The 17,771-nt window shown below is 39.8% G+C and overlaps 1 protein-coding gene across 15 annotated transcripts in view; it reads right to left on the bottom strand.

The window, feature by feature from the left end:
* Nucleotides 1-17,771, bottom strand: part of pik3r3b (phosphoinositide-3-kinase, regulatory subunit 3b (gamma)) — a 582,698-nt gene that overhangs the window by 20,957 nt on the left and 543,970 nt on the right. Inside the window, exon 1 of one of the 15 annotated variants that reach the window (XM_069938755.1) lies at nt 14,760-14,780. The exons of 13 other annotated variants lie outside the window; for them this stretch is intronic. Coding sequence is in view for 1 of the 2 variants with exons in the window: in XM_069938752.1 (XP_069794853.1) it covers nt 11,299-11,404 (106 nt within the window). In the remaining variant the exon portion in view is untranslated. Of the gene's footprint in view, nt 1-11,298; nt 12,069-14,759; nt 14,781-17,771 lie in introns of those variants that run through there. One more of the 15 variants, XM_069938752.1, reaches the window with a different exon arrangement.

Raw genomic sequence — 17,771 nt, 5'->3', positions numbered from 1 at the left:
TGTAAGCAAGCATCAGGTATGTTATGTTATCTTCATCTGAACCTGCTCGATATTTTCTTGAAGCTTCCTCATCAGGTGTACAGTACAAGCCTTAGTCGTGGTCAGTGTTGTGAGATCATCCATATAAGCTCTGATTGGCAATATCCCTGATACTTGCTGCCTGGACTCTGCAGGGTGGCCAAGTGTGTGATGGTATCTTCTGGGTATCAACTGGATGCCTTCCTTCCTCAGCGTTTCGCTGATAGACCCACGAGACCTTCAGAGGGTTTACCAGTGAATCCTGGCATCCTGGGCTCTCCCCTAGAATCCATTCATTCACTATGGTGCCCAGGTGGAATCCTTTCTCCTCATCCAGAGCCACTAACTACCCTTTTCAGCAGCTTTGAAGAGATTTTTGACTGCTTATCGGTGTAACTTTCCTCACACTCCCAACTCCTGGAGTTGCCTCGATGTGGCTACAAATCCTCTGCAGCCTACTTCAACCGGTCGGACGCTTGCCTTCCAGCCACATTGCTGCACATCAGCTGCAAGCTCAGCGTACCTAAGTTTCATGTGCTCATAGGCCTCCTCCTCGGACACTAAGCTTGATGATGTAAACTAGATGGAGTGAGGCCGACCATGGCACAAGGTCTGGAAAGAGCTATGGGAGATCTTCCTTTCCTCCACTCCCTCCCATCTTGTCCATTGCGCTTGTTTTGCCTGAGTGATGGCTTTTTAGGTTCCTTGCCGCTTCCTCCTGCCACAAGCCTATATCTCTGAGATGGAGCAGCTTCGTTCCAGGCTGATGTAATGGCCCCAAGACCAAGACCATTCCTCTCTTGCTGTGGTTGGCCCACAATGTCCCTATGCTTGAGTACCACCTTTGCTTGCTTAGTCGTTTCTGATGGAATCCATTTCCTTCCAGTATCCAGGATGATGGATCACTCGGCTCTGTGAGCATCATCTCCAGTCTTACTTAGGCGCACTTATACTCCTCTGAAAGACTGGAAATGGGTAGCTCTAGGACCCTTTTGCTGTAAAGCCTTATGCTGCTGAGGCATCTGGGAAGACCAAGGCACTTCCTTTCGTACGAATTAATCAGTCTCTCTAGCTTTTTCATGCTCAAGACTGAAACTTCGTATTGGGTCAGTGGCCACATGAGGTGTGGAAAGAGCCCAAACCACATACACTAGAGCTTCAATTTGCCAGATAGTGTGGTTCTGTCGATGCTCTCAAAGCCACTGATGACATCTCTCCTGAGCTGATGCACCTGCTCTGTATCTTTGAGGGATGCGTTGTACCACTGACCTAAGCCTTTCACAGGTTTCTCAAAGACTGTTGGAATTGTCTCATTGCCCACATAGAAGCGTTGATCTACCAGCTTCCCCTTGATGATGGAGATGCTTCTGGAATTGCTTGGCTTGATCTTCATCTGAACCTGCTCGATATTTCCTTGAAGCTTCCTCATCAGGTGTACAATACAAGCCTTAGTCGTGGTCAGTGTTGTGAGATCATCCATATTAGCTCTGACTGGCAGCAGCCTCAAACCAGGTCTTATGCGCTGCCCTCCATCCACCCATCGAGATGCTCTAATGGCCATGGTGAAGGCTAGTGGGGAGATGGTACAACCAGCCATGATTCCCCACCTCTATTTTGTGTTTGCATGGCGATGCTTACATTAAAAAAATAACAAAAACTTTCTCTGCATTTCTTAACATTTTTAACCAGTGCCAAAAGAATACCATACATGCTGCTGTACAAGACAACCTCCAGAATTTTCACTTATCATGTAAGCTTTGAGCTATTCTCACTGTACAAGACCACCCCAAGTCTGGCACTTACCAGTGACCAGTGGAGTGATGCTGTTCCAATATTTTTAAATAAAATTACTCAGTAAAGGTTTACATTTTAATCAGCATATTTTAAAATATCAGCTCCTTTAACAGGCCACTTTAAGTCTGTACAGAGCCAACGGCAATCAGAGTGGGCAGAAGGACCCTGCGGGGAGCGCCGAGACTTTGCTGTCAAGGTTCAGATTTTATGCTTGATCTGTCAGACAACCCCTGGTTTTGGGGTGATATTTTTAAGTTTTGTGTCATTTTGTACATCAGCATATATGGTAAATATATAATGCAAGAGATTTCCAATTAAAGAAACTTGCTAAAAAAAAATACTGTGCATTCTGTGCCCTGGATATCCCAATATGCCAATCAGACCAATATATTCTGCAGCAAATCAGAAAACAAAAAGCTCAAACTATTTTAAAGAATGTGACATTTGGAATACCAAATAGAAACAGAAATTTAAAAATTATTAGAAACCATGACATTTCAGAATACGTTTCCTAAGGAAATCAAATGGACATAAACTGGGGCTGGGGAATAGTTCAGCAGTAATTGTGATGTGGTGCGCCTTGAAAGCTCAGTTGCACCTCAATTTTTGTATTCAGGAATGGCTTGGTAAAGAGTTATTAATTATATTTGTAAAGACTATAGCAACAGCAATATTTGGATATCTGCTTTTAATTGTTCATGTGGAGTCAGAGGAGGTTGCTCTCAAATTGCACATTGTAAGTGCAATTACAACCATAAATTCCAGGTCATACTCATCAAAAGCTAAGTTTGAAATGTGCCTCCGTCTTCCTGTCAGAGCAATCAATACAAGAAACTTTTTTAAAAACGTAAGAGTTTGGTATCAAAATGGCACAATGTACTTTTTCACCCCAAGACTGCCAAATAACTCTAAAGAAGGTCACTCTTCTGTTTGGTTCCTTCCCTAAACCTCCATATTTCTTTTGAAATTACTTGTGAAATGCACCGCCTCTCATCTGAGTAAACTGTACAAACGTATTTTACCTTACTTAAATATTGCTGCTGTCACCAAGGTGGACTCTGTGATTGGCTATGGCCTACAGAGCCCAGGAAGATGTTAGAATTATTTGACTCGACTACATCTGTCAGATGGTGGCATGTCTATTCTTTCCACAACTGTCCTGCATATGTCCAATGATTGGATATTCATACCAAAAAATCATACCCAAAGTAACCTAAGGCTAACAAATAAACCTATTCCCACAGTAAAACACAAACATTTTTGGAATATGTCACACAAGTCTGGAAATGGAATCAGTCAACTCCGAATGCAAATTATACTAATATGTCCAATATGATTTCCAATTTAGACACACAACTGTCGTGGGGAAATGAGATTGTAATGTTCCAAGAGTCAATTGTAGATGCTCCAGGATTGACCAACAACATTTCAATAACCACGTCAAACTCAGACATCGTCAAGTCCCATTATTTACCTTTAAATCTATTTGCAACCCCCCCCCCCCCAACTCACCCAAATACATATAACCATATAACAATTTACAGTATGGAAACAAGCCATATCGGCCCTTCTAGTCCATACCGATTTATGTGAAACTCCACTAGTTCCATTTACCCACTCCCTTCCCCGTAACCCTCCAACACTCTCACATCCATGCACTCATCTAACCTCTTCTTAAATGACAGAATTGACCCTGCCAAAACTATCTCTTCCAGAAGATATGGGAGGCCCTCAACTCCAGCCCAATGCACTGCACAAGATTAGAAATCCTTTCCAAGGTCCTTAACAGGTCTCAAATGTCAGCATCACAATTACTTCCCTCCCAACCAAAACACCAGAAAGGCTTCCTACATCCACAACTTGGTTCTGAACAACCTAATTCAGTAATGGTTTATACCTCAGGCATTACTGAATTTTCTTACAGCAGGCCTACCCACAATTGGAACTGTTACTAGTGTTTGCCATGCAACAACCATGCAGTGCCCCCTTGCAGCCCATTACAATACCTAGGCTAAATATTTACCATTACAAGACATTCGATGTGATGGCACAAAATCGACTCCAACTATGTGTGATTAATAAATCCTGAGATTATTAAATTAAGATTGGTTTTAATGCATTTATTAGATTTATACTTCATGCTCCCAGCTACTTTAACCAAACAAAACCACATATTTTAATCCCTTGCACCTAAATACAGCTGTCTGTACTGATGGGAACAGCCTGAAGTATTTTTATATAAATATTTGCTTTTAAATCAAAAATGCACCCAAATTTGCTTTTTAACATACCTACAAATTTAATTGTGAACTCATATTCAAATTTGTATTGTCAGTTAAAATATACTATCAAAACTTCAAAATACCTGTACCAATTAACAGCTCAATTTAAAACAGTAATATCCTATCTGCAGGAACGTAAATACATTTAAATACAGTACTACAGAAGAGAGAAAAAAATGAATGACTGGCCCACTATCTGAAAACAGCATCAGCTGTCTTCAAACCATCCAGAGGTGGACTCCAGAGCCTCATAAGCTCTACTTTAACACAACCATCACATCATTTCAATACAATTTAAACCCATTTCTTAAAATGCACGTTAGAATAAGGCAGAATGAAATTCATATACAGAGTTTTAATGGATTTACCAGGTCAGTGAATGAAGAAACAAGCCATATTGTAAAACCAGGAAAAGAGGTTTTTTTTTTAAATTTAAACCTCAATATACTTTGAGTAATAATTATTTAAAAGCAAAGACTACACTTACTAAGAAATAAATAAGAATATTACATAAAAGCTATCCAAACAAGACTGACAGCAACTTTAATTAACTGGTAAAATGGTTAAAAAAAATACAGATTTAATTGAATTATTACCATACAACCAATATATTAGCAGTATACAGAACTGCAACTGAAATTAATATCCAGTTAGATAATTGTAACACCCAATCTTGTTTTGTTAATCCCTATTCCCTTATAATGTGCCCGCCAATTAGCATTCTATTCAAATAGATAGTTCAGAATTATATATTTGCTGCTTAATTGTGTATGGCAAACATTTCTGATAGAAGGTTGGCACATATTACTAGGTTCAGTATATATATTTTATACATGGTCAGTTCCTTTATTTGTGTTGGATTCACTTCCCTGTACAGTATCAGGCTGGCTAATTAGACATAATTCATCATTTGCCGAATTTTAAGCCTTCTATTTGAACCACCTGGCATTTCTAATATTGAATAAAGACAATGTTCATCCCATCAGGATACTGCATAAGAATCATATGTTCTGATGTTAAAATAACCCCTCCCCCCCACCAAAAATAGCAAGCCACAAATATTGAGGAACACATTTCCAAACCCTTCTCTCTCAGCAGATCAGACCATCAGAAAGTCAGCTTTACTGCACAGAAACTGGCCTTTTGGTCCACCTTGTCCATGCAACCAAGTTGTCCAGCAAAACTAGTCCAATTTGTTAATAACTATGTTAGCTTCTAAGAATTCTTGCACAAATAGTGTCCATTAAAAAATTTTCTTGTGTCCATCTATTTTCTAAAAGAACTAACTCATAATGTTTGCTTCATATCATGAGAAGTGGATATTTAGAAACATATCCCTTCACACAAGGTTTTGTTTCACTCTTTTAGAACCTGGTCATCATTTTTCTATCTTTTAATTAATCCCAAAGCTTTTCTTTTAAAACAGCTAATTTTGTTAATCTCGAGCAGCCTAATGGTTCAGGGTCTAGGCCATCCTGTACATATGAACAAACTCCCATAAAAATCATCACACTCAAAAGTCCAAAGTGAATACAAACTTTTGATCCTATGGATCACAGATCTATTTTCTTCTCTCTCTCTCTCTCTCTCCACTCTTTGTACTTGCTATTTCTGATCAGTCCCATATATTTTAATGTCATTTATTCCATTAACGAGTATTATCGAGTATTTTTTGTGTATTTTCCAACTTCAGGACAAAATCCAATTTAAAGACAAAAATCAACACAAGAACATCTGTAAAAATTGAACCTGCTTATCACCTAGAATCAACCTGAAATTCAGTAAAAGAAACCACAGTGCAATTTTAAGTGTATATATAGATAAGGTTTGGCTCACCAGAAAAGGAATCTAAACTGTCTGATTTCTACTTTAGCACCAACTCCCAAAATTTAAAACAGTTATCAATACCTCAAATATGCAGGAAGTACAATCGGGTCATAGTTCCTTTGGAAAATGTACTTCAGATGTGACAAGCATTACATACCACACATTGATTCTATGCTTTAAAAAGTCATGCTGCGTAGGAGGCTTCCACTAGAATAATGTCCAGCTTCATCCTTAAATTGTATCACAATATAAGCATTGATCTTTCAACTGCATAGACAGGGTGGACAGCCAGTACCTTTTTCAAAGGACAACAACAGCAAGAACCAGAAGACAGCTGTTGAAGGTGAGTGGAGGCATCAGAGGTAAGTGGTATAGTAAAATGGAGTGGATAAGGTGAAAGAGATATTTCTACTTTCAAACCTTGAAAATTAATGAAAGACCAAATCTCCATCATGTGTTCAGTTCTGTGGTTACCTCACTACCAGAAGGATATAAAAGCTATGGAGAGGGAGCAGAGATTTACCAGGATGTTGCCTGGTTGGAAAATAAATGCTACGAGCCAAGGTTAGCAGAGCTAGGGTTTTTCCCTTTGGAGCGTAGGACAAGAGGTGACTTCATAGAGTTATACAAAATTCTAAGGGGCATAGATAAGGTAGATGGTCAGTGCCTTTTTCCCAAGGCAGGAGTAGCGAAGGAAGGAAAGTTTTGGGGAGACACCAGGGTTAAGTTTTTTTAAATAAATACACAGAGAGATGTGAGTGCCCGGAATGTCTTTCCAGTGGTGGTGGTGGAAGCTGAAATATTAGGAACATTTAATGGATGCCTAGGCAGGCACATGGATGAAAGAAAAATTGAGGGTTATGAAGTAGGGAGGGTTTAGAATTTTTTTGGTAGGAATATATAGGTTGGCACAACATCGAGGGCCAAAGGGCCTGTATCGAGCTGTAGTGTTCTATGTTTTTCTTACATTTTAATCATTTCATTGTTTTTCTACCTGCTTTGGAAGAAAAGGACTACTAGTCTATAAGCAGTAAAAAAGTATGACATAGAATTGGCTTTATCTGTGAAATATTAACATGTTTGAGATTTGAAATATTTACATAAATTATACAAATTAGGTTTCTAAATTGACTTACAACAAAATAGGCAAGACATGAGGATATTCTGCCCATTAACCTAATTCAATCTGCATCAGTTCTTATTTAATTCCATGGATTAAATATTGCTTCAATGGGTTGATTTGGTAATTTTTTTTAATCAGAAATACATTGCATCCTTCGTATGTAGAAGATCGAATTGCATCCCAAATAACCTGAACAGTTTTCAGTTAAGTTTACATACAGTACCTCCAATTTTTTTAAGTTTAAGTGAGTATTGGGAAGACAATGCTGAATTCTGTTCTCTGTGGCTACATAATTGGATAAATGGAACAGATCTTACAGTCATACAGCATGGAAAGAGACCATCTGGCCCTCCACATCCATATTAATTGGTGGGCACCCAAGCTATCTTTCTGCACTTGACCCATTGTTTTCGAATACTTAGGCAATTAAGTGGTCGACTAGCATTTTCCATTTCTCCCCTTTTTGCTGCACAATTTCTACAAACAAGAACAAAAGCAGGCAATTCAGCCTGTCAGTTCACTATTTCTTCCATGCCCCATACTACCTATTACCTTTCATGGACGCTACTTGTCTCGCTTAGTTCCTCCAGCATTTTGTCTGTTGCAACGTATTCTCTGTTCACATGCCCATCATTTTCTCCTTTTGATTGTTTTTGCCACACCTTTTGATTGTTTTTGCCACATATACTGAGGTCATTTATAGGTGCCAGATAAACTACCAGCTTGTCTTTAAAAGGTGGGAGGAAATCAGAGTATCCAGGAGCACACTCGAGATCACAGAGAAAATGTACGAACTCTACTCAGATAGCACCCAAGACTGGCTCAAACCCAGTTCCTGGAGCTGTGAGGCAGCTGTGCTATTGAGCACCCAGACTTTCATAGTCTGGCACCATTACTTTTTGTTAGCACAAAAAGTTCTCAGTTTAAAAAATTTGGATATTTTCCAAAATCCCTTCAACAAAATGTTTTCAGTCACAATTATTATCAGCCTAACACAGGAGTCTGAAGTGTAGATAATTCAAAACCTGAAGAAAAGGATAAAAGTGTTAGTTATCCCTGAAGATATCTACTGCCAGTAAGCATAAATGATCTGCCTAGTTTAATCCAACAGGACCCTTGAGGACAGCTATTCTGAGGACAGGTCTTTCTTGGTCAGTTTCTTGCTTATATCCTTTAGACAAGAAAAATACCAATCTTATTGAACTACAGCTGTCATACACGAACCCATCAGCATCACTACCACACGGCCTCCTAAATCCCACTCCAACAATGACCACTTCCCCACCCCAAATAGCCGCCAGTAGCACCCAACCTCTACACAACCAGCGGGCTGACAACATTCTGCTTGGGTTAGCTGGGCAATTATGTCACGTTAATGTAGAAAGTAGGTGAAATAAAAGGGAGTAAATTTGCAGAAGCTGGAAACATAATTAGTTGACTCGCTTTCCAAACAGCTTGATTAATTTACTTTGGTTAGCTGACTTCAACTCAATCTTGAGCACAGTGCTTCCAACAGACACATTTATCAAGTAACATCATTGTAGAAAGATCATACTTTTTCATCTCTAATTAAATGTGTCAAATAACTGACCAAGTAAACTAACAAGTTTTAACCCTGCTAAGCCTTCTGACTCTGTATATAATGGGAAGACTTCTGTTTGCAAATTATGTTTAACAATATTGGTGCTGTGAATCACAGTAAAGCAGTCTTTCCACTTAAGCAGTGTATAGATGAAAACTCAGGTGGCGGAATTAATTAATTCTCAGAGAAAATTAGCACTTTGAACATTGTGCTACTTACATAAACTAGTATTTGATCATTTTTTTCTGTGGTGATGATTTGAGGAGATTCTATTTGTTATAAACATCATTAATTGCTGCTGTGAATAATAATTGACAATACAAAAGAAGGAGTAAAATTGGCCTGCTAAATTATATTTTCACATCCACAATGAAAATGAATTCGGCTAAACAGAAAATAAATTGAATAAAATTCTTTTAAAGATTTTCTAGAGCGCTCTTAAGTGCACTTGTGCAATACAAATTATGTTTCCGTCCATGTTGGACTTGGTCCTTCAACATTCATCACCAGGAATGGCAAAAGTGAATCAAATGCAGCTAAGCGACACAGTAACACAAAGCCCAGCTGCATTAAAGGAGACTTGCTGCTGTGACATTATCAGTGGCTGAGACATGACACCAGCCATCACCACCACCACCCCCCCACCCCCCCACCACACACACATGCCACCACCACCATCAACAACCCCCTTCACTGCTTGTGTAATATTAGCTGAATAACGTACCCAGCCAAGTCCCATTTGGATATGAAGGCTGGAATAATATAATATAGGTGGTGTTAATTCCTATTACACTGAATCTAGTACCGGTATGCAAATAAAAATAGTGGTTACAAATAGGCGACAGATCTGATACAATTGCAGTCAACTTTTCACACTTTGAGAGGTCTTAGGGAAATATACTTAGTCATTTGGAGTTTTGCTCTGTGAGCTATTGTCTTCTCAAATACAATGACATCACTTGCAAGCACACGGAAGGCTGTGCATCTTCAGAAAGCAAATGATATCTTGCCAGCAATAAAGCGCAAGTTCCCAAACTGCAACATGGGTGTAATTTTATTTTTAAAAAAAATAAACTGATTATGCCCCACGTTTAATCTATTTGGATCAATTTTGAATCTTTCACAAATATCTTTGTGGATACTGCTCAACAAATTTAGATACAAGACAGCAAACCAATTCCATTGGAATTCGTAGGATTAAGAGGCTTTAAATGGGTACATCAACTATTTTTAACTTGCTCTTGACAAATCTACTGCAATGAATCACCAAGTATAAAATAAAGGTTGCAAAAATAGCTGCTGCCTCTATAATCTCACCTAAAAATCCCCAGACACTGCAATGTGATCTGCAGTCTAAAAAAAGGAGGGGGGTGGGTTGGTTTGGTGGGAGAGTTGGCGAGAACAGAGTCTGGTCAAACTCTTAACATTGAGATCACATCTAGCAGTCGTCATGCTAGCAGGCATGGTGTATATGGCACTTCATCGGGAAGAGGCTGGCCAGTGGATGGTGGGGGTAGTGTTGAGTTCACACAACCCATTATGCATTCGAAGCTCATACAGAGCTTCCAAACGAAACGATGCCAAGTTCAAGCAGACTCGAGTTTCGCTTCAAGAAATACTGAAGTGGAAAGTCTGCAGGAACTCCTCGTCCTCCTCCTTCACCCCATCACCCCCAGTCCCAATCTGAACATGGTTAGGTCCTTGCCCCCCCCCCTCTCCATTGTCTCCTATTCTGCTGGCATTCTTTGTCTAAAAGCCAGCAGTTCCACTTCAAAGAAAGGGGCTTTTTCAACTTTTATCTTTTCTTGACTCCAAGAGAACCATATTCTGTCAATTTTCAATACCTTCCTCACCAAGACTGCTTTAAAAAAAAAGGATATTGTGATGGCAGGGTCAAATTAAATGCTACTTTTCACAGATTAAAAAAAAATCTGGATTTTAAACTTAACTCCATATTCTATTGCCAATTTTAAAAAGAACCCACATGACTTGAAGGGTCAATGATCGTAATTGCACACTTTCTTAAAATCTAATCATCGAATATAGTTATGAGGCTGAGTGTTTCTATTCATGATCCATAAAATGTATCTCTTCATTTTCTCCCAATCTTTCTCTTCTCCAACATTAGTCTTTGGAACAGCGTTTAGAGCCTGCAAAGCAGCTCCCTTTTTAATTCTTTATTCACGACTGAGATGGCTTACAAAGTCCTCCTCTTGTCGTTTATGCGGCTCACACGATTCCTTTGCACGCCAAACTTTTGCTCCCCTGCTTTATGATAAAGAGGGTTGCTGTCATCCCATACAGGCCAGCTCTACTAACAAAAATCCAACAGACTGGCTTATTTTACCAAGTTTCAGGCAGCATGCATTCATTCCAGGAGAAGAAGAAAGCATTGTTAATTTCGACAGCTAAAACATCCGTGCACCTTTGATTTCCAAGTTGAATAAAGCCAAAAGGTTTTTCAAGGAATGAAAGAGAAAGCAGAAATCAATCTCAAGCTCTGAAGGGGGGAACAGGCCCGATCCAGAAAGGATCAGACAGTATACTAACCACAAAGGGGATACAAAGGAACAAAGAGAGAGAGAGAGAGAGGGAGAGAGAGACCCAACAAATCAAGGCTTTAACTAGCCCAAGAACAAAACAGTCCAAGGTAAAATATGAAGATGTGTTACCTGGAGGATCCATTTCAATGTAGAATATGAGCTCTGTTGAATAGGGCATCATCACTTCTCTCCAATCTGCATCAGATTTGTCCATATTCCAAACTGTGTTGTACATTGTCTAGGCAGTATTAATATTTACTCTGCTATATAAAATGCTATCATCCAGCTTCCACTTGACAGTATTTCTGAGAGCCTGCTTCAGATGTGCTCTTTCAAGAGAACCCTATTTTTGATTCTCTTTTTTTTTGCTGTGATGACTTGCTGACTTTAAATACTCATGATTCAAAGGAGAAAGGGGGGGAGTTGCACAGTCATCAGATGAATGTAGAAACCAGCTCTACGATTCCGGGCTCCCTTCAAGCAAAGAGGCTAGACTTCATTTTAAGAGCTGAAGGGGCTGATCAGTCACCTTTGACATCACAAGGCAGTGCCACTGCAGCAGGCAGGGGGGTAGGAGGGGAGGGCAGAACTAGCTCTCGGCTGCATGGAAAGGCACCAGCTCGCTTGCAAGTCGGTGCATGCAAAAGGACAGGGCTCTCTTGAACTCTCTAGATCTATATCTAAAAGGAGAAATGTTTACATGGAGATAAAGCACATGGAGTTAAGCTTCCTGCCTTGTCATTTCCTTTCCTCCAGCTCCCTCCTCCTCCTCTTAGTGGTACGGCCCAATCTGGGTCGCCTCCTTGCCAAGGGCTGGTCCGCAAGCCCTGGGTTTGCACCGCAAATGAGCACAAGATCCCTCCAACTGCTGCCAAGCTCAGGCTTTGTCTGCTGCCTCCCAGGCTGCTCCCAGTGCACCGGGCTCGCAGCCTCAGCCAACCCCCTCCCAGCCGCCCTGGCAGGCGCAGGCTGATTGGTCCCACAGTTACTAAGAGGGACAAAGGGAAGGCTGATTTGAAATAGAACTGACATCGCTCTCTTTCTCTGCTCAGCTGCAAGGGGGAACCAACAGATGGCTGAAAAGCTGAGTGCAGGAGCCAAACGAAATCTGGCAACTTCCCTGCTTGCTAGTCATTGCACAGGGGCTTCCTGCCATTGTGCTGGTGCTAGCAGAATACACAATCCGAAGCCATCCGACCAGAAATCAATAACCTAGGAACCCAGAAGTCTTGCTTGCAAGATTGGAATGCCAAGAATATGCAGAAGACCTTGAATTCCCCCCCCCCCCCCCCAGCCAATCCAACTCTTTAGCATTTCAAATCGTGAAATAAAACTCAATCTAAACCTTTTAATATAGGCATGGAAATCCTGCAAGTTACTGCCCTTTAAAACACCGTCCCAGTTGATGACATTCTTGAATACAACATATTTTAAAAGTAATGGACTGCGAGGAAGCCAAAAATTCATAGGCTTCTATGAAACAGAGAGGCTTGGCAATTCAGTTCAGATCAGCTAAAAATTATTAATTGTTTTATTGCAAATGTACAATTTGAAGATTTACTCTGTTTTTAAACTGCAGCGGAGAACCAGTGCTTTATTATCTCTCGAACTCATTGGAAAGAGAAAAGATTATGGGGTTATGCTGACTGAATGCCACAATGGTGATCACAGTGTTAACGCTCATTTAACAAAATGCCTCTAATACAATACTAATCTAAATTTAGATTCACATGAGTCATTCTTTGCCTTCTACAGTCACAGAAATTTCACATCATCCAATACAATTACAGAAACAGCAAAACTTAAGAAAAATTAATCTTTGGAAGCTACTGAAATAAGAAACCCCCCCCCCCCACTAAGCAGCATCCATTTTGTCAGTGGCTCTGGTATTGGTTCTGTACAAAGGAAAAACTTTGGCTTGATATCTTTCATTTATTTAACAAGCCAATTTAGAACAAGTCTATGCAAGAAATTAATAGGCTGTGCACCTTTGTCAAAACAGAAATATAACCTCCTGTTAGGCCAACACTAAAGTCAATATTCAGCTTTTGAGTTCAACAAGAAATTATCCCTTTTTTTAAAATCATTATAAAGCAATTCCAATAGTAGTATTTTCAAATGGGTGATAGGATCATCCTTGCTCATACCTCAGACAAGATTCTAATCCACCAAAATGACTTGCTTAAACACAAAGAGGAAAAAAAAGCTTAAATTGGGTTAGATTCAGTGACATTATCAACTCAGTTGAATGCTGAACTAGTTCATTAAAAAAATTATATATCTCAGACTTTCCACTAGGTGGGGTATCTGATCACGGTCTGGTACACCATTGTACTTTCAAGGCAGTGCATATGGTTCCTGAGTCACAAGGATGACATTAGAAGAGAAACCTAGTGGTCTACAAATGTTTCTTTTGAGGTGCTGGAAGACTGGGTATGATACAAATGGAAACAAACTACAGATCATGGCTTTCCAGCACTTTCCTTTGGAACAACTTCAAAGTTCTTCAAAGCCAGCATTTCCTAACTAAATTATATAGTCAAAATTCTCTGCCATTTTAAATGCTACTGGCCTTGTTACCTTAATAATACAACTATTCCTCAAGGTTCACCAACTCTAATTTCACTTCCCTCCATAGAAATGTTAACTCATTGGACACAGCCTAGGTCCTCACAGGTAAAACCCTCCCCACCATCGAGAACAACTACAGGGAACGCTGTCATCAGAGAGCAGCAGCAATCATCACAGATCCACACCACCCAGCACACCCTCTGTTCTCACTGCTGCCATCAGGAAACAGGTGTAGGTGCCACAAGATTCACACCACCAGGTTTATGAAAAGCTGCTACCCCCTACAGCATCAGACTCCTCAACAACAAACTCAATCAAGGACTTATTTAAGGTCTCTTACTTTTGCATTTATTGATTTTTTTCTCTCTCTGTATTGCACAGCTTCTTTACATTTTTATTTGTTTACATGAGTTAGTTTTTTTTTGCTGCCAATAAATGGTAATTTTGATCGGCCCACAGGTAAAAAAAAGAATCTCAGGATTGTATGTGATGTCATATTTGTACTTTGACAATAAATCTGAAATCTGTTGGACAACCTTGGACTGTTATTCATAGAAGAAGATCATGACAACTCAATAGTTAAAATGGAGTTTAAAAAAAAAACAGCTCTTTTAGTGAGGTCAAGTATATCTTGCTCTGGATTTAATACCTGATGAGGTCAATTCAGCATTCCATTTCTAATTATTCACATGTCAATTTCATCAATTTAAATCAAAGCCGGCACTGGTTATTGTATAATCATTTGGAAGTGAGAAATTAAGTGAGTAAGTCAATCAGCATATATAAAATGTAAGCAATTTTATAACATTGATAGAGATAATTAGGACTAAGCTTGGGAGCAACAAATGATGATATTCTCTACACATAACATTGTATTTCAGGATTATTTAAAATACCTTAATTGTTAGATATTCAAAAGGCAAATAATTTTTTTATGTATTCAAGAAAATGCAAAAATACCACACTGCTTTGGGTTAGTAACAAAGTCATGATGTATTCATCACATTATTCTGAATTACCTCTGTGAATTGTGGAAATCCCTTGTTCCAGCTACTGCATACTTAGCTTCACACCAGCTTCAACCAACTAGGTGATGTCATGCTTAACTGCAATGTGACCTGCACTTGCCCGATGCAACAGTCTGCCAACCATTTTAAGCAAGTCATTCTTATTCTGAGCTATTATCAGCTGCAAGCACTGTGAAGAAATGTTGGTTCTATTCATCTGAAGCAAAGGAAGAAAATTATAATGTAGGTCTTAATTCTGTTGTTATCAGAGCCAGCTGCAATATTAGAAAAATTCTGACCGGTCACAATATTTTGCTTTTGTTCCATTTACATAGCTAATATTTTTATCAGATCATTCCCTCCTAATAATTCTCACCCCTTGAGTTTCCAGGCTGTGTTAACGTCATCCCATTTATTTCCACTGCATTATTACCAATTACTAACCTAAATGTTGTCTTGGGCTACAATGCCTTGCTTTTTTAACTTTAAATAAATGAGCATGAAGTGAGAATGCTGGCTTTGAAGATGGGTCCTGTATTCAGTCTCATTTATATTTTTTGCTACAACTATTCTAAAATTCTGGTAAAGGAATGTTCCAGTAGGATTAGTACATACATGCATCAACAAGGAATGAGCACCCCACCTCCAAAGCAGAAAAATTAATCAATGCTGATAAAGCAAATGCAACAAGGATTCAGGAAAGTGTTAGATTTGCTATGAAGAGAAAAAAGATGCCAAAGTTTCTACTACTAGCAATCGTGTTCTTTATCATTGTGTGTGTGTGTGTGTGTGTGTGTGTGTGTGTGTGTGTGTGTGTGTGTGTGTGTGTGTGTGTGTGTGTGTGTGTTGTACATAATTCCTATGTTGTGGTGGTTGTAGGCCCATTGGCTTTGTTGAATTATGATTTCATGCAAGGCGAGCTGCTTTCTCAAAGTTTACCCAAGATTATTCTCCCTTCCTGAGGCTAGACCATGAGATTTAACATATCTTTGTTTTCCTTGGTGAGGCTAAAAGTTGTTATAGAAGGGGGGAGGAACAGGGAGGGTTGTTGTGGACCAACATTGGCAACACTGCCTGTTGTACTTAGGCATAAATTTTCTTAGAGTTTATAAGGAGGTCATTTGGCACTTTGAGTCTATGCTGGTTCTCAGATTAATCCCATCTGTTCCATTCTTCTGTTTATTGGACTGTAACATATTCTTTCTCACATGCCTATCAACTCCACTTTGGCTCTCCTACCACCCACAGACAATGAGGATAATTGACAGCAGCCAATTAACCCACCTAACCAGTACATCAATGAAACCTCATATATATATACACATACTGTATGACAATAAAGAACAGAGATACTAATTTGGCATACAGTATATTTACCTTCTATGGAATTAAAACAAGATACAGTGCCAGATTGGATGGGTTCAACGAGGTCAACATCAAACAATTTTCACTGCACATCCAGCACACTAAGCAAGTATAAACTTCCATGGAGTCAACAGTAACCTCCAAGAATGGATTTTATTGAAGCAGTCCTCACTCAAAACAGGTTTCATTGTCATTCAGCAACTCAAGATGTTAACAAACATAATAATGACCTGTAAAAATGTTGCATCACATAATATTTTTTAGAAGTTAATGAGGACTTTTAAAGTTAATGTACCTAGACCTTGTTTCTGAGTTGCCCAGAAGTCCTGCAAAACCAATCTATTCAACTGTAATCCATGATGCACAAAAATCATCCAAAATGCTTTTTGCCTTAATTAAGAGATCATGTAGTCTGGGGCTTTCTCCATATTGCTCAATAATAAAGGTTGTTTTATGATTCATTTGACACTAAGAGGTGTGTAGACTTTTTATTTCTGCCCTATCCTGGACAAGTTGTACCTTGACCTGTGAACTAAATGCAGTGGCGGATTAACCATTAGGCTGAGTAGGCTGAACCCTAGAGGGTCGGAAGGTAAGGGGGCCCGTCACAAGCCAGTGCTGTGATGTTGGAGCAGGATTCTTAACATGGGGCACAGCAAGAGAGATGTCAGCATTTTTACCCACAATGCGAAGCAGTGCAGAAATTGTTCTACCTAGCCCATCTTAAAAAGAATACATGAACTGCAATTAAACCATGTGATCTCTTGTAGTGGCATCATTGTGCTCAGTGCCCACTCACTCATCCCCGCTGCCCATCTTCCACCAATAATCGACTTCGAAAACAGTCACTCACTTGGACCCGCCTCCAGGCCAATTGTGACCATGTGACCCATTCTCCTCGATGCATTCGGCAAACAAAAACTCTCAACTATGCTCCCTCGCCCCTGTGCACTGGGCACGCCCCCTAATGGGGACAGGGACTGCATTTCATTTGCAAAACAAAAGCACGGAAATGGTGGAGGAACTCAGCAGGTCTTGCACTGTCCACAGAAGGTAAAGACTCACACTCCCTTCTCCTGTGTTATTTTGTATAGAGACTGCTTTATTAGAACTGATTTATTTATCCTTTTATAACCAACAGACTTTTCAAATTATTTGGGCCTAGCAGACAGTTTCTGTAAGGTGAAGTTTTGTTTGATTTTAATGACGTTTGGCGCTGGACACTTTGATGATGACTGTTAGGCTACAACAATTTATTCACTTATTATATTTATTATGAAACGAGGAGTGGTGCTTTGGGTTGTCATGCAAAACCCTGCACTAGGGACAGCGTCTGTCACTCTATCTTGTCAAGCTGACTGACATGGCACTACAGGCTTTGGAGGCTTACCAGCGCTTGGCGGTAAACAGCGGCAGTGAACAGTGGGAGGGAACCTGTTGCAGAGCCCTTTCAGGGTAGTGGAAGCAAGTCGTCCCGGGACCGAGGACTGGATACCGATACCCTCATGATCCCTGATCACCCTCCATTCCTGGGCCCTTCTGCCACCCAATTCCCTCCACCCACCCCCATCCCCTTTGACAGTCATCGCAGGTAAGCTTCCTGTAGACTGCCCAGTTTATGTTGAGCCTCACTCTGGCAGTGGGCATGGAACAGGAGAG

This window comes from Narcine bancroftii, chromosome 5 (genome assembly GCF_036971445.1).
Source record: "Narcine bancroftii isolate sNarBan1 chromosome 5, sNarBan1.hap1, whole genome shotgun sequence".
NCBI lineage: Eukaryota > Metazoa > Chordata > Chondrichthyes > Torpediniformes > Narcinidae > Narcine > Narcine bancroftii.
This window is presented reverse-complemented; position numbering and strand designations above follow the sequence as displayed.